Consider the following 27,361-nt stretch of genomic DNA (forward strand, 5'->3'; position numbering starts at 1 on the left):
TCTGCTGGTATCTCTGAAATGCTGTAATTGCTCATCTTGGCTGAAAATGTCAATAATGAGCAGCGCTGCAGAAGAGCAGTTAAGTGCACTTCTAATGTCATGTATACACAACTCACCTTGACTTCTCTGCTGGAGCTGTTCAACAGAGGGTTCATGAGATCTAGCCTTAAAAGCTCTGCTGGCTTGCTCAAGGGTAGACATGGTAATGTCGAGAGATCCAAATACACACGAACAGGTACCTAAGAGTATATATACCACCACTTCAGGCATCAATAGCCATTAAAAGTTAGAAGAATTAACCACAACACAAAAGCTTCTAGGAATTATCGTAATGACTGTAAGAGACAGCCAAAATGCAAAATATACCCTTCTAATCCCTTTTGAAATGTGACTGTTGGGATACATGGTGATGAAGGAGATGGTAACAGCACAGTCACTTTTCTGTACAAGGACACCACATCTTTCATTACTCAGACAAAAGCTCCCCCAGGCCAGTTCTAAAACAAATGTTACCCATTTTAGTTTATCCAAAGGTCCCTGTCTGGTCACATAAACCTCTCTAACTTCAACAATATGAAGAAGCTTCAGCTCTTCAGTTTTCTTGCAGTTGACACCAAAACAACAGTGAGACAGCTACAGACTTTGGAACTGTGCCTGGAAGACACCCACCAACTTCATACCTTGAATTGGTTGATAAAAGGGGCTATATTAAACCCAAGAGTCGGTTCTGTTCCTTGAACAGCACTCTCCAGTAGAAGAGACTCCGATTCTACAAGCATCCCATATACCAACACGTACTGTGGGAAAATCTTCCCTCCACTGTTAAGTAAACATCTGTAAAATGAGAGAGATTTCACCTCTAAAGCATGTCATTCAACAGTAATGAAAGAACATTTAAGAAAGGCACACTAGTTCTTCTCTGAAGTCAAGTGCTCATAAGCATTTGAGTTTGATCCCATTTGACCAGACAGCTGTATCATACAGAAAAGGAAAACTTGTCATATAATACTAAAATTATGGAACTAAGTAATCTTTTCTCAGTGTAAGTACTGGAAATGGTGATATTTCACAATGAAGACAGTGGGATTTATTCATAGTACCGCCACATAGTTCTGAAGGACCAGCAGAAATGCTTCACGAAGCTGGAAGCCAGGAAGTGCATGCTGTTGGGGGGCACTGGTTAAGGAGGCAGCATACCCATAGGGAAACAAAACCCAGCAGGAGTTTTAAGTCACCCTTCTTTAAGTGTTTAACTGAAGTTGACAGCAATACAGGAGACAGCATTCTTTCCTGAAAGGAAACACCTGAGCCTTGCTTGGTCTCTTGCTACAGAATATCCCGCTACTGAGAGCAGCAACACAATAGAAGCTTTCATTCAGCATAATATAAACACCTCCAATTCCATACAGATTGTTTTAGGTTTCCTTCTCCTATAGCAGGCCTCTTTTCATAGCTACCCAATGCCTAAGTAGTGTGTTATTGGATGTATTTTCATGGCAACAGATCTGAGTTTGCATATGACAAAAATCAGAGTAATTTCCCATTTGCTATTACAGCAAAAAACCCTTTCAAGTCATCCAAAGATTTATCCAAAACTTAGAAAAGGTAATAAGCATAAGTCAACTGGAATATTCTGCCATCACTAAGCACGAGGATGAACAGAGAAGACTCCCTAGCACCACAAAAGGGGATAAACCCTTTTCACATTTACTTTTTTTGGTACCTATTTCCATTATTTTATTTCTCTTGCTCTGTGTGCCTTCCCACCCCTCCTGCCATGGGTAATAGCTGCCTCCCTGGCTGTTCTAACACCACATTTGTCTTTTAGCAGTAACTGTTTCGACCACGGTTTGACAGGTACATGAAGCTGGGCTTTTCTAACCTTGCACTATCTAAGATGCTGGCTATCCTGTGAACTTCCTACAGACCAAGCTTAATATCTTCCGTTCGTATTCTTGCACACAAAAATAAAGAAGCCTATGAAAGTGAAGTCTTGACACTTTTTTAAAGATACATGTAATACAATGGTCACACCAGAAACACTCTGGGAGGTCCAACCCATTCAGAAAACAAGCTTTTCCTGCTCTACAGAACCAACATGACAGCAATTTTGTAGTTAGAAGGAATATTTGCAAAAGTTTTCAGATTATTACAGATTCCTAGGCATACTTTTGTCCATTTATACTGTACCTGGATATTGCAGCCTTTTCCATCACTTCCTGCTGGATTAAACCTGATGTCTCTATAACATCCAAGACAATAATACTCCACAACTTGTCTGATTTGGGTCTCTGTAGCACCACACTTTCATCTTCTAAGTGGCTGAGCCAAAACTCTAAGGTTTCCTTGGGGAAATGGTTAGCTTCTGATATCACATTCAGTGCTGCCTGATGCTGTTCTTTCTCAACTGAACTGTAGGCTCTAACAGGTCCAAGTTTGCCAGCTATAATTGGCAAGATGGAGAAGCCTTCAGATACATCTAAAATGTACAAAGGATCAGGAGCCACATCTAGGGAGCTCTTGTTTCTACTCTCTTGGAGGTTCATCGCACTGCCATGTCCATCGACAACCATGGACTGCAAGTCCTTACGTGGATTTAATGACAACAGCACTTTGCCCATAGCAGCTTTAAAGCATTCGTGGTACGGTGCATTGTTCAGCAGGGCTATTTCTGTGGATTCCAACACACATACTTGACTGTTGCCATCCTGTTTGCTGGTCGTCTGAAGACCAGCCAGAGCATTACATAGTTCAGCCTCATTGCCCAAACTCAGTGAGTCATCCCTGTCACTGAAGTCCATCCCACACTCTGAAGTCGAAGAAGAAATCTTCTGGATCTTCAAGTAGCAGTCTTGGCAGCAAACTTCCATCATCACAGTATCTCCAGTCTTCACAGAATAATCTTGGCAAAACAGTAAAGAGAGTCATGTCAGATACTTTACAGCAAACATCAGTACAACTGCCATACGGTGCTTTAAAAAAAACCCTCAAAATCAAAAAGCATTATCTCATCTCTTCATTGGTTGTTACTAGTGTGCATGAAAGAATTATTTTAGTCTGTAGCCCACAAGCTTAAATCTCTGATTGTGTGTAACCACTTGCCTTAAACTGTCCCACACTAGGCAAAATCCATTTATTCTCAAAATACAGAGTATCTATCACAGAAAGGCGTAAATGTTCTGTCAACAGCAGAGCTGAACAAAAACATACTGGTAAAGAAACTGCTTTTGCTTTTAAATGCTAGATATTAAATATCTACATTTTAATACCTCCTGTAGACAATGGTAAATTTGTAGTTACAGAGCAAACAATAGCTACAGTTTAGAAAGAGTAATTTATGCAAAATAAATTTTACTGGAACATTTATGGTATACAGCTCAAAACGGTCTTTGGATACTCTCTGTGTATGTCCTAAGAAAGTAAATCCACTGATATGGTCCAGAATTTAAAAACAAAAATGCTTGTTTCACAAACATTTCTTTCAATGGCAACATAGGCTAAAAGAGCCTCTTCCCTCCTCTACGCTTTCGGTTGAACCATCCTATGGCACCCTACTGTCTATGGATACTAAATTAGGAGGAGCTGTGGACTACCCCGCAAGGGTAAAGAGGCCTTACAGAGAGATCTGGATAGACTAGAGAGCTGAGCAATTACCAACCGTATGAAATTTAACAAGAGCAAGTGCCAGATTCTCTACCTGAGACAGGGTAATCCTGCTTATACGTACAAGGGGGAGATGAGAGGCTGGAGAGCAGCCCCATGGAAAGGGATCTGGGAGTTTGGGCTGACGGCAAGTTGAGTATGAGTTGACTGTGTGCCTTAGCAGCCAAAAGGGCCAGCTGTGTCCTGGGGTACATCAAGCACAGCATAGCTAGTCAGTCAAGGGAGGCGATCGTCCCACTCTACACCGCACTGGTGCGGCCTCACCTCCAGTACTGTGTGCAGTTTTGGGCGACCAGGATGGCGTAAGGCCTCGAGGGCAAGGCTTAGGAGAAACATCTGAGGTCACTTGGCTTGTTCAGCTTGGAGAAGAGGAGGCTGAGGGGTGACCTCATGGCAGCCTACAACTTCCTCAAGGGGGGCAGCGGAGGGGGAGGTGCTGATCTCCTCCCTCTAGTGACTAGCAATAGGACACGAGGAAATGGAATGAAGCTGTGTCAGGGGAAGTTCAGATTGGACATTAAGAACAGGTTCTTCACTGAGGGTGGTCAGTCATGGGACCAGGCTCCCCAAGGAAGTGGTCACAGCACCAAACCTGTCAGAGTTCAAGGAGCATCTGGACAAAACTTTCAGTCATGTAATTTAGTTTTAGGTAGTCCTGCGAGGAGCAGGGATTTGGACTCGATGATCCTTATGGGTCCCTTCCAACTTGAGACGTTGTAAGATTCAGTGAAACAGGAGAATGGAAAATGGGTGAATGGAGAAGAGAGGCTGCTGGAAATTACACCGCCACTATGTGTGTAACAGTATTCAAGCTGAGCCTAAAGTGGGGGTGAAGGGTAGGCAGGAGCGTTTAGGTGTGTCTTTGCGGCAGTAGCAGCTAGCAATTCCTACCTCACCTCCCCTTCACAAGTCACATCTTGACAAAGAAGAGCCAGTCGGTAGCCCCACTTCTTGGGGTTGCTCCACAATGCATTTCATTCAGTATAGAATAAAACCAACTTTAATGAAAAGCGTTCTCCCACATCTTAAGCAGGACCCTTATCTGCTTCATAGCAGAGTCCCGGGAACATGCCCTTATACAAGGACTGTGCCCTACAGTCCAGAAACATGATCAGGAACCACCTCACAGCTGCTTCCTGTTGAACTTCTAAACCTATCTGCTGCCACTTCCTAATCTCTGAGATAACCTAACTAGCTCAAAACCAAAACAAAACCAAGTTAATGTACCACAACAAGATAATCCACAGGACGTACCAAGAAGGCCCTGCACAGGATAGACTGCCTGTTCCCAGCAAGTTTCTTCACTGGGACTTGTAGACAGAGCATGCTCATCATCAAGCTGTAGAACAAACCACACCACAATAGCATCTAGTGTTCCTCCTTCAGTGACTGGCAGGCTGAGCTTCCAGGGCTTTCTAGCTGCAAGGCTTTTCAGCTCCTGACCAAAGAGAGAAAGTGTGAGAGAGTTTCTTTCCATAAATAAAAAGTGAGGTTTTTTTACACCAAGTCACCCAATTTCTGCACCAATCCACAAGGGCACCCAATAGAAACCTGAAGTTATCAACCTGCTACAATACCAATTATCATCATTAGTACTCACTAGCGTAGGAACTGTCTTCCCACATGCAAGTGCAGTTATCCACATGACCAACGTGCATCCATCAGCCATTAAAGCAAACATGCCTACATCTAAGAGCACACCGATTTTAAAACACTGAAAACTGCGAGTAAGGCTTTAGACTGGCAAGGCTTGCCTTATGAAAAGTAACAAAACCAGAGCCAGTCTTTTGGGCTAGATTCAAGTCAATGCTTGGGCACATGCTTCACTTTAAATCTGTGTTCAATCAGTTCGAGAAATACTGTCTGTAAACACTGAATTCACTCAGAGGTTTGGCAAAATTGTTACAGAAACAAAGTCAAACATCTTTGAGGATATTTTCTCTACTGCCTGGGCTATAGGCTTTGTGTAAATCCTCAGGCATGTACAATGTCAATGAACTAAGATCTCCCCTAAATGGATCAGGTTATTAATTCTCCATTACTCCTAAAAAGTTTTAAATACGTAACAGGAATTAAGCCTTCTTCCATGTACAATTTATTTTCCTCGTTAATTACCTTCTACTGTCAACATTCACAAACATAAAAGGCCCAGCTCTAATGTCTTCGACAGTTCTGGCATAAACTGGTTAACAGGAGGTCAAGCACAAGGGATCAAAGATTTTCTTAGTCACAACCATTCCGCTTAGTAACAGCCTTTCCTAAACATTTATCAGCTTCCTGATCTGCTTAAGTCAACATCTGTCCTCTCTAAGTTTCAGTCTTAAAATACACAGGGCAAAAGAGAAGTTGCATTCTAAGAACATGAGCAGCAGTCACATGCTGCATTTTTTCATTCTTCCGTCTTTGTTCTCATTCCGTGTTCTCCAAGAGTTGGCCCTACCTTTCTTCTCACAATTGAGATAGGTGAACAATGCATGTGTTAAAACTACTGGATAGTAATGAAGTTCATAATAAAATCTCACTGCTCTTCAATAAAAGTGTTTTGCTGCTAGTCATTTTTTCATCTCCAGTTGAGGCTGTACATTGAAGTGATAAGTTGAAGCTTTGCAGGCAGTAAGCCCCTTGAAGCAAACCAGCAAGAGCACAAGCATGCATCTGTTCCTTGGTTTCTGGGTAGTTAGAGCTGTTTAGAGGAGTATTTGATATTAAAAATATTCTTCCTGATTATTCCTCAAAAGCAGCAGTCCCAATGTTCTCATCCACTGGTTCTAGTGACTGTAGTGTTACATCCCTATCTTGTGGCACACAACAGTTAAAAACCTACTTGAAGGCAGTGATTTCAGCTTTCCCTGCTCTCCACTGTGCTGCTTATCCTGTATTTATTTCTCACATTTGTCCACTGCATGAACCTGTTTATTATTTAGACATCTGTAACTGAACAGCTCTAGTACATCAGGATGACAACTAATCAACTAGTGTAGTTAAAGAGACAAAGAAAATACAGCAACGATGCAGGAATAGGCAGTAAAAAACCCAAAATGATGCTATGCCACATATATCCTCTGAATAAGATAACTTGCATTTAAAAAAAAAGTACATGGGACTACAAGTAGAAGAAAAAACTGCAGAAAGAATGCAGTTACCGAGTTTACTATGCCTTGATCCAGAATTTCACAAATATTCCACACAGTAACTTCTCATGAGAATTAGAGAGAGCCAATATCTAATTGTTGGCAAGAGCACAGTTCCTTTAGGGCCTGGAAGTGAGACTGAGCTTTAATTACTGGCTGCTGAGGTAAACACCCACTTCCACTCCCGGTGCTGCCAGCAAACACGCACACAGGTAGTACCTGGCTACATGCAAGTGTCTGTGGCCTGTAATCACAGCCACATCTCGTTCCCTTGCCTGGGAGGAACTGACCTGGTGCTACTAATAATAGCAGTAATAAAGTCAGCATAACTCGCTGCCCTTTTTTTTTTAATTTTGACTTATTATCATTATTTCTCTGATCTGTAGTGATGTCTTTGTAACATCCTACAACTCAGTTTGAGAAACACTATTGTACCATATTTTGAGTCTTCTTCTAAGTTCTGTCAATTTAGGTCTGGACAGTTAATGCAAACAGAACAAATGCAACATCCCTCTCGTTCTTTGAAATACAAGTTTCCTAAGTTCTGTCAATTTAGGTCTGGACAGTTAATGCAAACAGAACAAATGCAACATCCCTCTCGTTCTTTGAAATACAAGTTTCCTAAGTTCTGTCAATTTAGGTCTGGACAGTTAATGCAAACAGAACAAATGCAACATCCCTCTCGTTCTTTGAAATACAAGTTTAGAAAATGGGTCTTTGAAATTAACTTAGTGGTGCTAAACAATTTCTTATCTGAATTTCAATCTTTAGTGGGTAATTCTGTTACTCTTTGTAAGTATGTCAGGTCTTTTTTTATTCCAATAGGAACACAGGCAATTTTTCTGTTTAGTTTTTTTAGCTGCACTGATCAAACACCCAGGTGTGGCCATACTAAAACAAAAAAACCACCACAATCAAACAAGAAAACCCAGGTTGAAAGTAACCTACCAGTGTTTGGAACCGCCATGTTTGCCCAGTGACAAAGTAACAGCAAACAGTAAGAAATTATTCCAAATAAATTAACTGCATTTCTTCCCTTTACATTTACTTGTATCTTACTGTTTCATGACAGTAACACTCCATTAGCCTAACTGAAACTTCAAAGGAACACTTCTGAAACACAGTTTAAAGAGTAACACTGTTTTTTACTCTTTAAAATTATCTTTACATGTCTGCCAGCAGGCAGATGCTTAAGCATAGGCATGTCTCACACAGGAGTAATAGTTTCTTATTGATGGTAGAAGCAGAAGCAACATTAGGTCACAGAGAGATCGCTCCCAGTAGTATACTGAAAAGCCTTGTCTTATTTCATTTTTAATCTCAGGATGTCAGACAAGCCGACTAGGAAAAGCTATTGATTCAGAAATACTGCAATTCCTGGCCAAGTAATAGCTAAGAATAGATTGTTATATAAATGAAATTATTTTAAGCTCTGACTCAACGCTAACTCCTCATCACAGGTCAATGAGCAAGAAACACACCAGAGATCAGATGCCTCATCTTTTTAGCATGCTCAGCTGCGAGTGGCTGAGGTCCTTGACTTACAGTTCAGGCCTATTTAGTATACACATACAAATGTATTTTGTGCAAAATACACAAAATAATACTACCATATTTTCGAATGCCATTTTACAGAAATACCATAAGAAACCAAAGGAGCTGAAGGGTGGAATCTAACTGGTTGAATAGGATAAGATAATTTCTTCACCTTCCCTCTCTTTTACACTTATCCATCAACACTTACAGACATTTTTATGCCAGACATAAAATACAACCTTTCTCTTTTGTCAAGTTTCTTGAAGACTCTGACTTTAGAAGAATAAACTAAATCAGCTCCACAACTGCATAAATCATTTAAGATGGGTCTATTGCATTCTTCCTTCCCCTCCCTGTACTGAGGCTGGCAGTAGTTTGATTTTGGTGAGCTGGTTTAGTTCCCTAACCTGTACCAAACAAAGAAAAAACTCCACCTTCAGAGACTCATGAGACCGTCATCTGATGAATCACCACACAACCACACAAGTATTAAAACCAGCAGAGGATTTCAGTGCAGCCCAGCCAAATTTGCACTTGTGAACTGTTCTGAAATTGAACCCGGAAAGCGAATAAGATATTGGGCTGTCATTATTCATAAATAGATTACTTATGAAGGATGTAAAAAAAAAATCATTACCTGCAGATTGTTGAAATCTACCGTCATTACTTGACAGGGTTCTGTCAGAGGCACGTAACCTCCAGGGACACGACTGAGTTTCTCGGTGGTGTAAGGTTCGACAGTTTCCTCTGAACCAGCAGAAGCATATGTTGGACTGAAGAACTGCACTGAATTTGACAAGTTCACACCAGCAACTTCTTGAGTCCCCACTCTGGGAGTAAAGGGAAAGAGGGAAGAAATTAAACTTCAAATAAATTTGACCAAAAAACCCAAAGAAAATTCTTCTCAGACTGGCTAAGTATTTCTAAATGCATGGAGTATAATAATAGAAAAAAAAAAATCTGTGGGGTTTTTGTTATGTTCAGAGCAACATTAAAGCACAGAAAATGCACATCACTTTCAAGAATCAGAACTGAATGCTGTTGCTAGAAACTGAGAAAAAGCCCAATAAGCCCTTTGTCAAAGGCCACATGCCCTGTGATAATAATTAAAGCTTTGCTGCTTCATTAGACAGGTAATGAAGGTGTTTCTTTCAGGTGAACAGAATAATCAGAACAAAGAGAGATAGATATGCAACAGGAAAAAGCATTTTTGGAGACTCTGACATAAAACTAATTTTGCAGTACCTTTATATATTTGCAAAGCACAATCTGTGCAGAATAAGGCATTTTTCATAGCTATATAGCCGCAAACAGAGTCTCAGCATTGATTTCTTGCTGGAAAAGGCTTTGATAACTCAGAATATATGTATCCTCTCTTGTAAGACAGAAGATCAATTAGATTTCTAGAAACAACCTTATATGAAAAGCTTCAAAGAAGAAAGAATGTTATAACTGCTTTAAAACACTTACATACACTGTCCATTTCATAGGTTTGAGGACTTAAGACACATTCTCATTTTCAAATGAGTCAGGAAGTTACATGAGACCAGTCTTGCAAAAGCTACACGTCAGATTATTCTGAAAAAGTACATTTGTCTGTGAAGGATTCTGTGCTTCCCATTGAAGTGACAGCTATCAAGCAAATCTACATTCTTATAGTGAGATCCAGCACTCAATTTCAAATGACAGCTAGCTAAATTTCTATTTCTAGAACTATTTTTAATTCTGTATCACTTTCTCAGGAACCTCCCCTCCCTGCAAAAGATCTTCCTACAACTACGGATGACTAAACAGTCTTTCTGATAATATTCTTATCAGATATAATCATCTCCTTGAAGCTCCCAATCACAGAATTGAGTAGGTTGCCTTTTGTCATAACCTAGATCCTTAGGCAAATATATTTTGACCATTATTCATAGCTAAAATACAGAAATGAAACGGACTTTGGAGCAGATTTGCTCTTCCCTAGCAATAAAAGCATATGTGACATACAGAAAGCATAAAGTAGGAAGTACTTCACAATAAATACTAAAAAATACAGCAACATTATCAACAATTATGATCATCTCACCTGCTCAGTCAAGTAACTTAGATATCAGAACAACAAGGATGATAATGTATTCTCCTTCATTTGAAGTGTATTATTTTCAACTGAATACTACAAGTGTAGCAGAACAGCTGCTGTACACGGCCTTCACTGTAGAAGAGGTCAGCAGATTATTATATTATCATAAACCCTTCTGGCTTCAATACATAAGCACAGAAGTATAACCACTCTATTGCCTCTCTTTCTGGGTCCCAAACAACTAAAACTTAAACATTTAAAAAAACCCTGAAACCTGTAATTCTTACATGGCATTAGTAATAGTACATTAACCCACATTCTGGCATATTTTTTTCAAAATTACTAAGTGTAGATGCACTAATGCAGCAGACCTATGTTCTCCTAGAATATTGCTTTACTGTCACATATGACTGTTGAAAGCCATCTAGTTCAAACCTGAAAAACAGTATGTGGTATACTGTGGTATCTTAAAAGTTTTGTGGAAGTCTGAATTTATCCTTAGTAGAACTCAAGTCTTCTCACAACTTTGTCAGTTCACTTGCTCTTCCGGAAGTAAACACATTTCACATGGATGTGAAACAACCCCTTCAAAGAGACAGCAATGACTTCAGGAGAAAATTAAAGCTAACCATAAAAAAAAAAAATCTGTAACACCACAGCAGAGTTAGGCCCTACAGTCATTCTAGGGAACACAAACAATGGGTACAAGTAGCACCAGCTATAGTAAAGAAACGTTACAATTATCTCTAAAACATGAAGTAATAAAGCTACAATAAGGAGTAAACTGGCACAAAACTTCCTGTAAAGATCACTTAAGCGCACCAAAAATAGAATTACAAGAGAACTCGTACGACTTCTCTAGAATTTCACTATATCCTAGGGAAAAAACCCTAAAAACCAGTCAGAGCACAGGTAGTGCACCATATCTTAAAACTGCTAAAACAAAGGGATAGAATATGAAGCAGAAGATCAGATCAAACACAGACAGATGACAGTGATATGCAAAATTATCAACAACTGGAGTGAAAGGGGATTCCCTGCCTCAGCAAGATGAACCAGTGTTTGATGACAGATTAAACACACTTCTAGAAGCACATTAGAAAAAAAAAACCTCACGTATTCAATAGACTCCTGGGCTCTACATCTACTAATAACCACACACGAAAAAAATTAAATAATGAGAAAAAGCTCAACAAAAAGTTGCATTAATTGTACAGGACAAACTGTGCTAGATGATATAAAAAGCATAAGAGAGATACTTTCACACTGCTATTTCATTAGGCATCCTGCTCAGAAAAAAGAAAACAAAAAACCAACATCCAAACCCTAAAGTTTTGCTGTAGATCATGAAAACCCTTATGGAAACGTGGAGACATGCACATCAGAATAATTCAAAGACGTGGAAACTTTAAATCTGAGAATAGGCAAGCATTTTACATAAAGCTTAATAGCACTTGCTAAAATAGACTTAAGACGAGTATTCTTACTGGAGCAAAAAGGGATCTCAAACTGTATGAAGGCAGGAAATTTAAAAGTGACATTTTTCTTCTTCCTCAGCATGTAATTAACTTGTGGCAATCATTTCATTCCTGCTAGCCACCTGACCTTAAGCTGTACTATTAGAATGGATTTTTAATTGAACAATCCAAAGTTACAGTACATTAACTTTCATCCTGTTTAAATTTTGTAATGAACAGTCAATGCCATGTTTCAAGGCAAACACCTATCTTCTAATTGATGAACAATTAACACCTAAAAGAAAGGTCTTCTATGACTATCTACTATGGGAACTTCTGTCTCTTTCTGGCCATTGTCCAGGTCTACTGCATTAGAATAATCACCATGCAGCCTGGCTGTTTTATATCCAGTACAATGAAGCTCCTGTAAAAGTTCATGTTTTCTTTAATCTGTAACAACATTAATCCTAAACAAAATATATCAAGCCCAAACCCCTCAGAGACTGTCTCCAGACAGCAATACTGTTCTAGAAGATGAGAACAAAAATGAATAGGAAAGGAATTGGTACACAGTCAGAACGGATCTCAGCAAAATAACCCTACTGTATGCTAATTCAGAATTAGGCAAGGCACATATTAAAAAAAATAATGATAGGTAGGGTTATTAACACGCAGGCTTTCCAAAATCCTGTCCCCATCTCCTGAAAGGGTTAGATCCAGCAGCGAGGTATGGGGCAGATTATAAAGAGGGTAAAGCGAGGATAAAGGCCAAGTGTTAATCCAACAATCTCCAATACAGAACCTAAGAAATAATTTTACTATGAAGGAATTAAATTTCTTTAGTATGTGTTAAAGGCATGTATTTCAGCATAACTGAAAAACAAGAGTTTCTGATTAAGTGATCCAGAAAGTCTGAACCACAAAGGGGAGAAGAAAAAAAAAGAAAAAAGCCTGGAAAAGGGATAGGGAGGGTGAGAGCACAAATCTGTTTAGTGAAACATACAATCAGCCGTTCAAAAAATAAAGAGAACTGTAAATGAAAAATCCTCAACAAAAAACACCAGTGTCTCTTCCCAAATAACAAACACGGGTTCAACTGTGCTAGAGTTTGAACATACCTGTGATGTCTACGTATCTCTCTGCATTCCACTGCCATCCCAAATACTGTAGCACTTGCAGGAATAACTCTGCCATAGTCTCCAGTACTGACATCTTGATTTTTAGGCTGTGAAAACAGGAATAGCATGCAACGAGACAGTGACCTATTCCTGCCATTACTGCAAAGCCTGGGTTATATATTAATGAGCCATTCAAAATTCAGTCAAAACATCAGTAAGTTCTTAGTGACGAGTAAAGTTTCTGGCCTTTTTCATGCCAGTTGACCATTAGAGTTTCTTAAATGCTGTGTTTCAATATACTTATGCTTCAGCTTTACTTTTCAGTCTACTACTTCCTCTGTGTCATTCTAATAGTGTTTTAAATTTGTATCCTGTTAGAATATAGTGAAACATTTGAGGACTTTTCTTTTATGCATCATTCCTGTACTAACACTAGAGGTCATCGGTTTCAGTTCAGTACAATACAAAAGCTTTCAGCCAGATAAGATTCTTTTTTTTTTTTTTTAATTAGCTGGAATCAAGGCAACATCAAAATAAAAGAGAGTTCCTTCTCTTTCATAAGACCTAGCAGAGGTTAACCCACATAAGACTCCTTGTCATATTACTTTGCTTAATATATGCTAGCTAAAATGCAAAAATACATGAAGTGGAATCTGAGACTCAGTGGAATTGTTCAGTCTTCCAAAAAAGTTCAAAGTCAGCAAAAATAAATGAAGAACATAAGAATATTAAGGATATTATAGAATTATAATTGACTGTTCCCTAGTGTTATAATGTGAAATAATTCTACCATAATTCAGCATTTTCTGCTTAGACTGACATGACTTTCTACTGCTAGTTGGTATTTTAAAATGACCAGGTTGTAATCAAACTTGCAGGAAAAAAGTGCCTTTAAAACACACACAAACCCCTTTGGCCTTACTTACAAAGGGACGGGGGGAAAAAGAAGAAAAAAAAAAAAGGAATGAGCAGTGATCAGGAGTGAACCATCTCTATATGATGGAAGGTTACCTCAGGGAAACATGCATTGTAAGTACCTGTCTACTCAGAACATGAGCTCACAGAAGTACAAATGCAGCTGCCTCATTCCCTTTCACCAAAATTAAATCCATAGAACAAATCCAGATCACTCATTTTCAAAATATCAATAGATACGAAAAATTTACGACACAATTGTTCCTCATTCATGTACATCTGTCAATGTGCGCACATACATATACATATATGCACTAATATATACCAAACAAAACAGGAATCCCATTTATATATATGTACACACCTACACCACTTACCTTTGGTTGTAAAAGTAGATATTCCCAAGCATGTATCAAGCTCTCCACAATTCCTTCTCCAAATAAACCAGCATCAACTGTTTCTGTGACAACCAAGGAAACTCTACATAAGAAAAAGGACACCATGAAATACAATGTGTAACACATCCCTGTCGACAGTCACAGAATCACAGAATGGCAGTGCTTGGAAGGGGCCTCTGGAGATCATCTTGTCCTTGCTTGAGCAGGGACACCCAGAGCAGGGGGCACAGGAACGCATCCAGGTGGGTTTTGAATGTCTCCAGGGAAGGGACTCCACAGCCTCCCTGGGCAGCTTGTGCTACTGCTCTGGCACCCTCACAGGAAAGAAGTTTTTTTTCTCATATTGAGGTGGAACTTTCTGTGTTCCAGCTTGTGCCCATTGACCCTTGCCCTGTCACTGGGCACCACTGAAGAGTCCAGCCCCATCCTCTTGACACCCTCCCTTCAGATATTTATAGGTGTTGATGAGATCCCCCTTCAGTCTTCTCTCCTTCAGGCTGAACAAACCTAAGACACTCAGCCTTCTAAAGAAAAAAACCCCACTATACCAATGTGAGCTCAGAACAAAACTTCTACCAGTGTTCTGAAGTTTCAATACAAATGGGAAATTTAATTCTTCCAACAAATGACATGTTTTGAATTGTTGTTCGAAGTTTTTCAAGATGCAGATAGAAGAGAATAAATACCGAGCAAGAGTATACCATAAAGCTTCCTGTTCAGCATTTATAAATAAATAGTGTGGGAAGAATCTAGCCAAAACAAGATGTTTCAGCCTGGGCACACAGCCAATGATACTGCAGAATATGTATTTTGTCTGAATCTTGTGCAAGAGTAAAACCCTAACAAACCTATAATCGAAGCACAATAAATTACTACACAGACTAAAGTCCTAAATTCTTTGGATTTAAACCAAAGCTCATAGGGTATGGTAAGACATTTCCAGTACAGTAGCAATTTATTCCTGACAGGTGACATCCAGTAACTCATCATATACACTAAAAAGATACATATGATCAGTTACTGTATCTTGGCTGACACAATTAGACAAGGCTTGACTGGCATGCTAAACCATGGAAGCTTTATAATTTCAGATTATGAGCCTGTACCATCACAAGACACTATTAAATTTTAGTAATTAGAAGTAAAATGGATTGTTTCCTTCCTACATTTAATCTGCATCCCTAGTAGTGGTGAGCTGAATTGATAAACCAGTCCTTTGCATATGCCAAAACAAACAAAAATGTCCTCAGATTTCCACCTGCTAAAAATTTACAGATCCTCCTGAAGAACCCCTGCTGAATGGGATAGTGAGCAAGGAGGAGCAGGGCAGCATAGAAAGCCTGGATGATGCATACTGAAAGCTGTAATGCTGATCAAATTCTAATTTGCCAAGAGCAATTCCAAGCCACTCATTTGTCCCAGTAGGTCTTACTATGGGACATTACTTAATATTGGGAAAATAAGCTACTTCATTTTTCAAAGCACATGGATCTCTGCTATACAGACAGGTGGGTAAATGTGTACGTAGAAACAAAGACCTTAATACAAACACAAAAACCTATTCTCACAGGACAAACTGCAACACCCTTCCATTGGATTTTACTCCAATAACTGAAGCCACACTCAAAAGCCCCGACACTCACAGCTAGAGGAAGCCCAGCTGCCACCAGCCTTCCAGATGCAACCAACCAGGAACCCATAGGTATCAGGTGGCACCTTCTCACCTCCAAACAAAGCGGCACTCTCCTTAGCGGACAGAGGGGAAAGGGGGTTCCCCTCACACCCTGATCAGAAGGGGCAGACAATCTGCAATTTCTGATCTCTCTGACAAATACAGAAGTTGACATGGAGGTGCAGGGGTGTCATACGTCCCAGAAACAGTCTTCCTTTGCAGGCCCTATTATATACCTCCATCCTATTCATGGGCTGCAAAAGTGAGCCACAAGTTAAGTACAGAAGCGTGTAAAATGACTTTTATGTTGCCATCATCTAACTTCTCTTTTCTTGTTGTTGCAATATAATGGCATATTCTTCAAAGCTCCCACCATTAACGAATTAAAACTCCTTAATTTATGACATTGTTGATCCACCATAGAAATCAGTATGATTTAAAAACAACATGTGATCATTTCTGCACTGCTCTATAAAAACTCTAAAAAAGCTGTACACAGAACCTGCTCACATGATGGGTAATATCATAGGCAAAGTTATTTCCTGTTTAGGCCACAGAGTATTTGCTATTTCCTTGAAATTAAGAGCAAATTAAAAATAGTATCACAACAGAGCGCAACAACGTACCTTTCAGGTATGTGCTTTGGAATTTCTACATCAAGTGACTTCAAATGCAGAAGTTTGATCTCTTTTTCCATATTATTTGCTGCCACTACATCACGGGCAAGTTCATACATGGTTTTTGACAATTCACAGGCATAGACAGAAGATGCTCCTGCCTTTTTTGCAAACATACTGAAAAACAAGAATTAAGGCTTTTCCCTTCCAGTTTAAATCATTTTAGGTAAAACATAACAAGATATTGAGTTTTATTAAGTTTTACTTCTGCATCTGCTTCATATTTCTAAGAAAACAGTTCAAGTCTAAAAATCATCAAGTGAACTAGTATCTCCTGTGTTAACATCGGTATGGCACAATTGGATATCCTCTTGATATGCTAGCACAAACACCACCACCACCACCCCCCACCCCCAAAAAAAAACAACCAGGTAGCACAAGGATACTCCCCCAATTATGCTAAATCCACCCTTTATACTAGACTCAATACTTAAAGACAGAACACATGACATTACAACTCCAAAACCAAACATGAGCAATTCAATTTATAGAGCAGTTATTGGTACAAAAAAGCATCTGCAACAAATAATAAAGGGTTCAAAAAATACCAGACGCTAACCTTCAGACTGACTTCTGAAAGCTTTGTTTCCTTTCTTAAGTTTTGTCTCAGTAAAGGCATGAAAGTACATTTTTTTTCACTAGCAACCAAATTTTGTTAGACAACAAATACGTTTCCATTAAGTTCATACTAAATATACACTAATGACACACCTCAGAATTCCTGTTCCTGTTCCAATATCAAGTACAGATTTGCACCCTGAGTAGACAGCGTTCTCAATTGCTCTTAGGTAAGTGAGGTTCCTCTTGGTATCATTGAGCATGATGAAGTGCCAGCGTTCCACAAGCCAGTTTGCAACACGGTAAAAATTCTCCTTTGCATCAGCAAAGTCTGGGTTAAGCTTCACTGCTTTATGAAAATATCCAGCTGCTTCATCTCTAAAGCCCATTCTAATAGTAAAGATGACAAATAAATAGAAAGCATGCATTCAGCTTCCAAGTATCCTTAAATACCTGTGGATCTGTAAAGGTTTATAGCAATTAGAAGACAATAGAAATATTTTGCATTAGTTAGAAAGATTATCTTTAGAAACATTGACATTACCTTAAGAAAAAGAATGATTTAGAGCTCTACACCAAATCACTTTAAAATGCAAAGGCAGTCCAAAAATACTAAATGTACCAGTCTTCATCCACTGCTACATCCTTTGACAGCCTAGGACAAGTTTTACAAGAACTTGCTGCAACAATATGACAGCAGCAACTCTGCAATGCAGCCTCACAGATTTTCAAGTCAAGAGCATGCTACAAACCCCAAAACCACATTACTGTATTTAACTGAAACATACTGTAAAACAACCAAATTTTGAGTTACCAGCGCTTACATTAAGCAGCAATTTTGAAATTAGTGAACGTGAAGCAAGTTTTTACAATACCTATAGCATATTCTCAGATCAGACAGCACTAAAAAGCCCCAAAATCTATGAAATGCAAGAAACGTACATTCTAATACAATGCTGGGAAAGCTGTTCCTTAAAACAAAGAAATCACAAAAAGCAAACCTAATTAAAACTATCTGGATCCATGATCTCTGACTTCAATCTTAAAATTCAAAGCACCAAGTTTTGCACTGTTTGGAGAAAGCAGGGAAAGAATGCTTTACATTAATATATAAAAGCATAAACGCAAACCATTTAAGAATAGCCCTACACAGTGCAGTATACATGACCAGCTTCTTCACTCCAAAGGCCTGTTGTATGTGACCTCAAGAAGGACCAGAGCTAAAAGACAGTATTCAAAGGCAGTAGTTCTTAGGGATCTAACAGGAAAGAAAGGAAGAACTTGAAAAATTGTACGTTAACCACATTTGTTAACACAGTGACTCTGAATAATATTGGTCTCTTTTTTGTTTAGTAATTCCTTAATAAATTGATAGAAAAATATCTGACAACAGTGCTTTTACTTTTAAGTTTTTACATTAGTAGAAGTGCTTTTACTTTTTTTTTTTACTTTTGCTGTGACTATCAACATTTACCTTACTATTGGCTACTCTATTTTAAACTGACAGACAGATATGAAATTCAACAGTACACACTATACAGCATTAAGCATATGCTTGCATTTACTTCTTTTAAGCACATTTTATGCACTCTGCTGAACTGGGGCTAGTTAATGAACATACAATATCAAATACAAAAACTGAATATACATTACTACAAACCTGAAAAGATGTTCTCCCATACTATTACATATCACTTCGTCATTCGGATACAGTTCAAGTGCTTGTTCGTAACAGTTAAACAGATCTTGAATCCGTGCCAGAGAATCTAGCTCTTCTGCCCATTTAAAGAGACTAAACTGAAATGTTTCCTAGAAAATAAAACATATACCACTGATTCGCTGGTAGTTACCAGAAGTAGGGAACTGAGCCCTGGAAACATCTAGAGGTATCCTGACGTGTGCCTGAACACCCTCATTTACCTAAGCAGCAGCATACGATTGTTTGCTCTCATCCCAAGTTAGCCAGCTCACTTGAAGAAGCAGAAATAAGCTCTCAGAGTGCCATCACCCAGCAGTGTCACTAAGAGCCTATGTGCTATACTAATGCATGCTATACTACAAGCCAATACTAACAAGGCCCTAGTTTTATTAAACTTAGTTGACACACACAGACTAAAAGAGAAGTGTATCAACTCCCTTCCCATAGGCATACAGAACTTATTAAAGAAGTTCCTTGGCTGTCTCCATTATAGCCGTTTTCTGCTTTTATTTTGAAGACTGAATAGGAAAATCAGTTACATACATCAAATCATAAGCACAAAATATATCACAAAGCCTCCAGAGGAACACAGTTAAAAAAAAAAATGGGTTTAAGCAACTCAAAGAATACTCACTTTGACACTAGTTTTTAACTCAGGAGCTAGATTTAGTACCAGGAGATAGTGGGCATATGCAGTTCCAAAATCCTCATCTTCCAGGCAATGCTGAGCACTCTGCAAAGACCTGGAAACCAGCTCCCACCTGCCGGCTTCCTGACCACCTCTATGGTTACAATTAAGTTTAGTAGTGGAGTTGGGCATTCTGAAGGACGTAAATACTTGCACTTCCTAAAAAAAAAAAAGAAAAAAGAAGTAGTTGTGTATACTGTAGGCCGAAAAGGTCGCACACAAAGGTGACAGATCAAACAACGTTTTAATTTTCACTATCATTAGTAAAGACTTCCTCCCTTCCCCAAAAATCCTAAGCATTCAAAAACATGCTCATCTTTATGCCACTAATTCCATCAGCTTTAAAAACAAGTGTTCACCACTCAAAAGTCAAGTGTGCATCACATTTATGTTAGACTAGGTCCTGGAAACAGGTTGCAGTTCTTCACATATTGCAATTGATTTTTGTAACGCATATTTTCACATGTCTCTAACCAAACAGTTTTGCACACTGGAAGCTCACGCATTCCTAAGTTTCATAATCAACCACAAGATCTGAAGATTAAAACTTTTCCACTTCAACAACGGTACCTTCATAAAGCAAAGACTCCCAGAAAAAGAGCTAATGAGCTCACAGCGTATATTACATAAGGCAACATGACTATTTTTTCCCCTTAAGAAAACGTTTGCATTATCAAAATAAAAATGCACATTTTTATTACTGCCTTAGTTACCACTTTAAGTTTTAATGCTTACTTAGTCAAAGGGCCTAATACCACCTTCAGGATCTTCAGATGTGTCCTAAAGCTGAAGAAAGCGAACGTTACACGGAGAGGGACTGCAAGAAACACAGCACAATCACAACTAGGGGTTTTTTCTTTTTTTTTTTTTTTCCCTTAAAACAAAACAAACAACCACCGGCCGCGTCTGTAGGGAGCACCAGTAATTCACACAGGGCCGTGCAGTATCAGGGAGGGCCGTGCAAGGTCTCTTCCGCACGGCCTGGGGGGCCCGGGGGCAAGGGGTCGAGGGGCCGGGACGAGGGGCCGGCTCCGGGCGGCGGGGAGTGCGGCGCCGCCGGGAAGCCTCACAGGCCGCACCATCCCCAGGCACTGCCGCACTCGCGGGGCGAGCCCCGGGGCCGCCGCTCCGGCGCGGGGAAAGCAGCGGGGTAGGATGTTGGGGTTTGCCCTGCGGCCGGGCTAGGGCGCCGGGCGCCCCCGGGGCCATCACCTGCTCAGCGCGGAACGGGGCTCCCAAACAGGCCAGGCGCACGCCGCTCGCTGCCGCCATCTTACTGCCGGGCAGACGCCACCACGCATGCGCAGAGCGGCAGGCGCGGAGCCGGGCGGGAGGGAGGGTGCCGCCCCGGAGCCCTCCGCCCTGGCAGCAGAACGGCTCCCGTAAGCCGCCCGCGGCGGGAAGGGGAGTGTCTGCTCAGCCAAGGCGGTCATGGCCTAGCGCGGGGCTGCGGCCAGTAAGATTAAAAAAATCATTTGCCTTAATCTTTATTTCCGTTCTATTTGTGGCAAGAGGTATTCTACCCCTCCCCCCCCAGCTTTTTTCTACAATTTTAAGGTGTAGACATTCGCTTCCTTTATCTTTTATTTGCTTAAAGGAACAGCTGAGATTTCCATGTTTAAGAACCAATAAAATAATTAGAATCCCAGAAACTAGTATTACAGAAAAGCTAATGCTCTGAAGGGTGACAAGAAGGAGGCACTATACAACTAAAAGAAAACTCACATTTATTGGTAAGTAATGTTTTGAGCAAAGTACAAACAAAACTCTTTAAATTTATAGTTTAGTGCTAGTTTAGCTTGTTACTTTTCAGCTGAAACATGGTGAATTGACTAGAAACTGGCTTACCAGTTCTTCATCTCTCTCTCTATATATGTGGAATAAAGGTATTTTCATTGCCCATGTTCTTTCTGCATCCACATCCAATCTTTCAAAGCTGGTGATTCAGCTCACACAAACACAGGACTAGAAGTGACACACAGCAATGCTAAATCCAGTCCCTTGCCTTTCGATGCTGTTCAGACCTGTGCTACAGATAAGAACTACCACCTTAAATACTTAACAGATGTAGTGTAAGAAGTGCCTGTTGTGCAGGTGCTGCCTATAACTGACCGGCAGTTATGGTGTTCCGAAAATTTAATTTTAATTTCACTGTTGGTAAATCACAAGGATGACAGCTCAGGACAACATTCACATCACCTAGTTTTAAGTCATAAACAAGTCCTAGCTGACTTGGGCCTTTGACTAACAACTCTACTCTGCAGCAATAGAGATTGCAAGGAATAAAATTCAGAGCTTTGCTCCACATCTCCAGTCCCTTATTTCACTCCCTCCCATGCCTACGACACTGCTTACCTTCTTTCTCTGTGGAGCCTGGCAGGTTGCCTGCTCCAGGGAACAACAGCACGCAGGGCCCTGGAGTGCAGATCTTTTCCAAAAAAGGCAGAGTTCATTTGGTCTTGTCCTACTTCTGGGACATGACATTTGGTCATATCCCAGACAAACTGGGACAAACAAGGCCATGGCATTGTTCACTAATTATGAAGTGTTTGGAAGTTGTTTATCTTTACTTTTCTTCTCTAAAGTGATGCCGCTCTTCCAGGCTTTTACAGCTGTGGATATTGTATATGCCTTCTCTTTTGAGAAACAAATGAGTACCACTTAAAAATGTCAGGCCAACATTTTTAACATGATGAAAATAGCTCAAATGGAGGGGGAACATGGGTCCAAATGAAGCATGGTGGCAGTTAAACTGTAATCCATGGCAAACTTAAATATTACTCTATCATACTACCAGAGGGGGGAAGTCTAGAAATGTTTTGAGAGAAGTAACCCAAAACTGAGAATGGGCAACTGAAAGTACACTGGAATCAAATTCTGATAGAGGAAAAACATGCTAGAAAAACATAAAGTAAGAACTGGTGATACACTTGGGCTGAATGAAGTCCATGAGGATGTGCAAATACTAGTGTCAGAAAGTATCAAATATCTTATATGTGAACTGAGGTCTAAAGGAGGATGTAATATTTTAGTAAATCAAATGGTATCAACAAGCATCCAGACCTTCCTTCAGTTTTGAAAGAAAACTATGACCTTTAAATTAGTTACAGATGGGAAACAAGCTCCTCTGAATTTAGCTTAATTATGCTTCCCTGCTAGAGAATTATAGTATGGGGAAAAGCAAAATATTAGCATTGGGGGGGGAGGGGGATAAGGAGGAGAGGGGGAGGGAAGAAGTACAGGCTATTATCACCTGCGGACATGTGGACAGCGAGGTGTAACAGGAGCTGGACTGTATCAAATACTGTAATGAGCCACTATCTCTGTAGCTCCATTCTCCAAACTTGTTCAGCCATATTTTTTTCTAGTTAGAGCAAATGCCAGACAGCATAAATGCTTTATAGTGCCTATTTTTAAGCATAAATTAAGTAGTACTGTGTGCTAATTTGACCCATTTGTGGGAGAAGATTACAAAATAGTGTCACTGTAAAATCCTTGCAATTTACAAGAGTCAGTTCAGTTTCAAGGCTGGGGAGGATATTTGTTAATTTCATACTCAAAACTTTTTAATTGAACACTTCAGAAAAAAAACCATGGCCACAGAATATGATGTTTGCATGAAAAAGCATGCACTGCATACTAAAATAATTTGTTGGGTAAAGCTTGTGCTGTAAAGGAGTGCCAGAAAGGAACACCCATCTTATCAGATATACACAATTGCCATAATAATCATCAAATTGTTTGACAGCAGAATAAACATTGGTCTGCATCACGGGTGGTCAGAGATCAGTCTGTTTCTACTTGCACTCTCAATGGACAAGAGGAGAGGGAGCACTCAGCCCAGTGGTACCTCACATACGCATAAGGCCCCCAGCATCTTGCAAGCCAACAGTGATGACACAGTCACGAGCAAGATGGGAGTTAGAAGGAAACTCTGTAAGCCTTCAATAAACCCACAACAGAACTTTTCTACTAATGGAGGTAAAAGTGCTTAGATGAGAAAAAACCGACAATACCTTGGAAGGATGCTGCTGCTGCTAATTGATGTTTTCAACAACTCAATAGAGCTGCATGTTGCAAATGGTGGGAGCCAGTATCAATGCTCTGTAATAAAATGTCAATAAAACTGAAAGTTGAATTCACTAATTTCTAACCCATCTCTGTGTAACATACAGACTGGAGACACAATGACAGATCAGAACACTGTCTTTCATGAAAATTAGGATTTTGAAGTGATCAGACAAGAATATAAGGAAGGTAAGAGGGAACAAAACACACCACTATGCTAGTGTATGCCTATTGTATAAAGTGACTTGAATCATGCTTGCAATGAATGTCGAGGGAAAATAACCAAAGCAAAGATAAATGCACGATATATGGACAGGATGTTGGCAGAGCTTCACATAGTCAATCTATATCTAGTCTGTTAAAAGAAGCTACAAGAAGGCTGTAAAATTTGATGACCTTGAGTAGGGAATGGCAGAAAAGAGGAGACTTTTCTAAGCTGCTGATATAAAAACACTTCTAGCCTTAATTAGTGAAGAAAGTGCCACTCCTTTTATTGCTCATTAGATAGGTATTTTTCATCCATTTAAATTAATGGGTTATTATTTCTCCTTGGCCTTCCATCTCTGTGGTTTGTTGTTTGTTTGTTTTTTAAATCTCAATTCTGCCATTTCAGGGTCCGACAATGTTTTGAACTGGTGGGTCAGGTTTAAGAAAAGATATATTTAAATATATTTTGGAGGTAGGAATCCAGTATGCTGTCGGGATACCAATACTGGACAAACAGTGTAGAACATCAACATAATAGTGAATTTTCTTCCTTGCTTTATTATGTAAGTACAAGTTAACACTCTTCATTCGGGGGAAAAACGTGTTATGTGTATGTATTTCTGCTGGACTACCACTGCTCCTTTTAGCTGCAACTAGAACGGAATACATTTTTACTTCACATGATTACAGCAGGTGGACCAATCTCCCCTAATGGGCCTGTCATAGTAAGACAAATTAAATTTTAGACCTGGTGTTTTTTTGCCAGCTAAAAAACTCAGGGCTAACCTAAACATTCACATTTTTTCCTCTTTTTTTTTTTTTTTAAAAACTTGAATGTCAGCAACTCCATACAATGCATGCAATCCAATTACTTTACAATACTTCAGTGGAATTATAATAGGGAAATTACATAATTATAAACAAGCATGAAAAATATTATTCTAATTTTAATCCTGAAGACAGCTACAGGACAAAGTAAACAAACTATTCATGGAAGGCATACTTACTCTTGAAATGCTGCTCTAGTAATCTAAACAGAGGTAGAGGATTGTTCGCTATTTCTTAAAAGTGGGGTTTTTTTAAACTGTTTTTAAACAGAGTTTTGAGTAGCATAGTAACTTCTCAGTTAATTAATATTAGAAAATAAATATCACAGCAGATAATGTGATCTAGTATGTGGGACGCTTGGCTGAAAGGGTCTGCTCTCAGCAGCACTTCCCTGGCCTGCTGAGATTTCAGACAAACGACCTGCACTACTACGTAGCAGCTGATATGGAGGGACTACGCTCATATTTAAGACTGCTTTCAGGAACTAGGATTGCTCATGAGCCTCCACATCAAGACCCTTCTCCCTGCCCCTTTCTTCACAGGACTGTGTTTTCTTATCTTCCTTATCTACAAGAACAATGAGGAAATGATCTTCGCCTTTGATCACAAAACTCTCTGCTTACTCACTTGAGCTCAGTGACCACTGACTGGTAGGTAATGCACACCCCCAGTCTGGTTTCTGAAGCAGACTCTCAAGTGGGTAGTTATTAAAAAAACATAAACATTTGCAAAATATAATCCTACCTGATACACTGATTCTACAAACAGGAGTAATTTTAAAGGAGACTCCTGGAGTGCTCACCTATTTCCATACGCTACTTCTGCAGGTCAGTGCCTGGGGTCATACGGAGTAAGGTTGACAGTAACCCTGCCAGCTATCTTCAACTCAGTCATTTCTACAAATCTTAGGTTCTACTTTTAAAAAGAAAGATAAAAGTCATTTGTTTTTTGTTTTAGCGTGAGTCTTCAAATTTTAAGTTATATCCAAACAAGGTGTTCTTATGTTGTTTCTCTGGCCAATGCAGGCTAGGCTTAACTGCAGGTCCAACAATAATACATTAAATTAATACCGAAGCTCATTGCTTCAAAAGGAGCAGGAACTAACACTACACTTGCCAAAATACAGAAAGACTGAAGTTACTCCCAAAGAAGACATCTAGACAGATATTAATGACTGAAATATATACCCCCAATCATCTAGAAAAGTCCCACCAAATCACTGTGAATTGCACTACTGTTAAACCACTAAATCCATGAAATTATAGCTAAATTATAAGCCTTTTCTGTTTCTTAACGAGTTTTGTAACATTCTTAACCAAAACAATTCAGCACTGAGTGGCCTTCTCAGGTCTTGCTCTTGCTGCAGTACTTGTTCGTGAGAACTGTTTGTATTAATTAAATGAAGACATAAAGGTGATGCTGGATCTACTTGACCCCGTATTTCTCAGCCAGACACGCGAACAATACAGGGACAGGCGACCAGGGCCAGCCTTCCCTGCGAGCAGCCCACCTCCAGCACCACGGGCTTTGGGTCAAGCAGCCCGTGCGCTGCTTCCTTCCACCGCGAGCCTGCTCTGCCCCTTCACTGAAGCCCACGGGCGTTCCCGCGAGGTGAAGCACCCACCCGCGGCAGCTCCAGCCCGGCGTCCGGGCAGGGACGGGCAACCCGCTGCCTGCTGCGACAGGCCGCTGCGTTTGCGGTGCGGGCTCGCCCGCCCGCCCGCCCGCCCGTGTCGGGCCTCTGCCCCGCCGGACCCCCTCGCTACCCTCAGGACACGGGGGCCCTCGCCGGGGGGACACGGTGGCTAGCAGGGAAGTACCTGCCCGCGACCCCCGCACCGGGACGCCGGTGGCGGCTGAGCAGGCAGCTCTCCCGGGCCCTGCGAGCCCAGGCACGCCCCCGCCGCCCGGCCTTGTGTAACCGCCGCCGTGGGGCGGGAAGGAAGGGGCGGGCGGGCGTGAGGCGGGCCCCGGCGCGGCGGGGCAGGGCGCGGCCCGGCTGTGGCGGGGCTGCCGGGAGTGGGGCGACCCCCCCTGCCGAGCCGAGCCGAGCCGTGCCGTGCTGCGCCGCGCCGCGCCGCCCCTCACGCCTCGCCTCTGCCCGCGCCCAGCCCTACGCGGGAGCAGCCGCCGCCGCTCTTCTCTTTGTGGCCGCGGCTCCCGCCTCGCCGCCGCGGGGTCCCTAGCTGCGCCTCGGCTGTCGGGGAGGGGGGTCGCTGGTGCCGTGGCGTAGCCGGGAGAGGTTCGCGGGGAGGCGAGCCCCGGTGCAGCGGCAGCCATGGGGCTACAGCCCCTGGAGTTCAGCGACTGCTACCTGGACAGCCCCTGGTTCAGGGAGCGGGTGAGAGCCCATGAGGCCGAGCTGGAGAGGACCAATAAGTTTATCAAGGAGTTGCTCAAGGATGGGAAAAACCTGATCGCCGCGACCAAAAGTGAGTGGGGGAGCCGGGGGGAGCCGGCGGGTCGCTGAGGGGCGGCTCCGGAGCCGTCCCCGGTGCTGGCAGCTGCTCGCCCGGCGCCGGGAGGTTTCGCCTTCGAGCCGGCGGCCCTTGCTTTTGTTGGAGTGAGCTTTGCACTGGCCTTTTCCAGCCTCTCCCTCGAGCCCCCCACCAGCCGCTTTGGGGACATAGGCCCTCTCCAGCCCCTTGCCGTGCAGAGGGGATAAGGGGTAGTACTGGTGG

General features: G+C 41.1%; 2 protein-coding genes and 1 long non-coding RNA gene across 5 annotated transcripts in view; 2 read left to right on the forward strand and 1 right to left on the reverse strand.

The window, feature by feature from the left end:
• Positions 1 to 20,893, reverse strand: part of PRMT9 (protein arginine methyltransferase 9) — a 24,897-nt gene extending 4,004 nt beyond the window's left edge. Inside the window, exons 1-13 of one of the 2 annotated variants that reach the window (XM_064450301.1) lie at positions 20,790 to 20,893; positions 20,313 to 20,363; positions 19,524 to 19,736; positions 18,851 to 18,999; positions 17,344 to 17,580; positions 16,582 to 16,749; positions 14,263 to 14,365; positions 12,971 to 13,077; positions 8,968 to 9,160; positions 4,918 to 5,101; positions 2,191 to 2,902; positions 681 to 834; positions 117 to 239 (exon numbers count right to left, since the gene is read on the reverse strand). In XM_064450301.1, coding sequence (XP_064306371.1) covers positions 117 to 239; positions 681 to 834; positions 2,191 to 2,902; positions 4,918 to 5,101; positions 8,968 to 9,160; positions 12,971 to 13,077; positions 14,263 to 14,365; positions 16,582 to 16,749; positions 17,344 to 17,580; positions 18,851 to 18,999; positions 19,524 to 19,709 — 2,316 coding nt within the window. In that variant the 5' untranslated portion in view covers positions 19,710 to 19,736; positions 20,313 to 20,363; positions 20,790 to 20,893. Of the gene's footprint in view, positions 1 to 116; positions 240 to 680; positions 835 to 2,190; positions 2,903 to 4,917; positions 5,102 to 8,967; positions 9,161 to 12,970; positions 13,078 to 14,262; positions 14,366 to 16,581; positions 16,750 to 17,343; positions 17,581 to 18,850; positions 19,000 to 19,523; positions 19,737 to 20,312; positions 20,395 to 20,789 lie in introns of both variants that reach the window. The other variant, XM_064450300.1, reaches the window with a different exon arrangement.
• Positions 20,894 to 20,931: 38 nt separating this feature from the next.
• LOC135313151 (uncharacterized) lies at positions 20,932 to 24,278 on the forward strand. The gene is made up of 3 exons (XR_010372756.1): positions 20,932 to 21,033; positions 21,175 to 21,319; positions 23,760 to 24,278. It is a non-coding gene; the product is annotated as an uncharacterized LOC135313151 (long non-coding RNA).
• Positions 24,279 to 26,621: 2,343 nt separating this feature from the next.
• Positions 26,622 to 27,361, forward strand: part of ARHGAP10 (Rho GTPase activating protein 10) — a 156,390-nt gene continuing 155,650 nt past the window's right edge. For both annotated transcript variants that reach the window (XM_064450310.1, XM_064450311.1), the window contains exon 1: positions 26,622 to 27,112. In XM_064450310.1, coding sequence (XP_064306380.1) covers positions 26,959 to 27,112 — 154 coding nt within the window. In that variant the 5' untranslated portion in view covers positions 26,622 to 26,958. The remainder of the gene's footprint in view (positions 27,113 to 27,361) is intronic.

This window comes from Phalacrocorax carbo, chromosome 4, assembly GCF_963921805.1.
Source record: "Phalacrocorax carbo chromosome 4, bPhaCar2.1, whole genome shotgun sequence".
Lineage (NCBI taxonomy): Eukaryota > Metazoa > Chordata > Aves > Suliformes > Phalacrocoracidae > Phalacrocorax > Phalacrocorax carbo.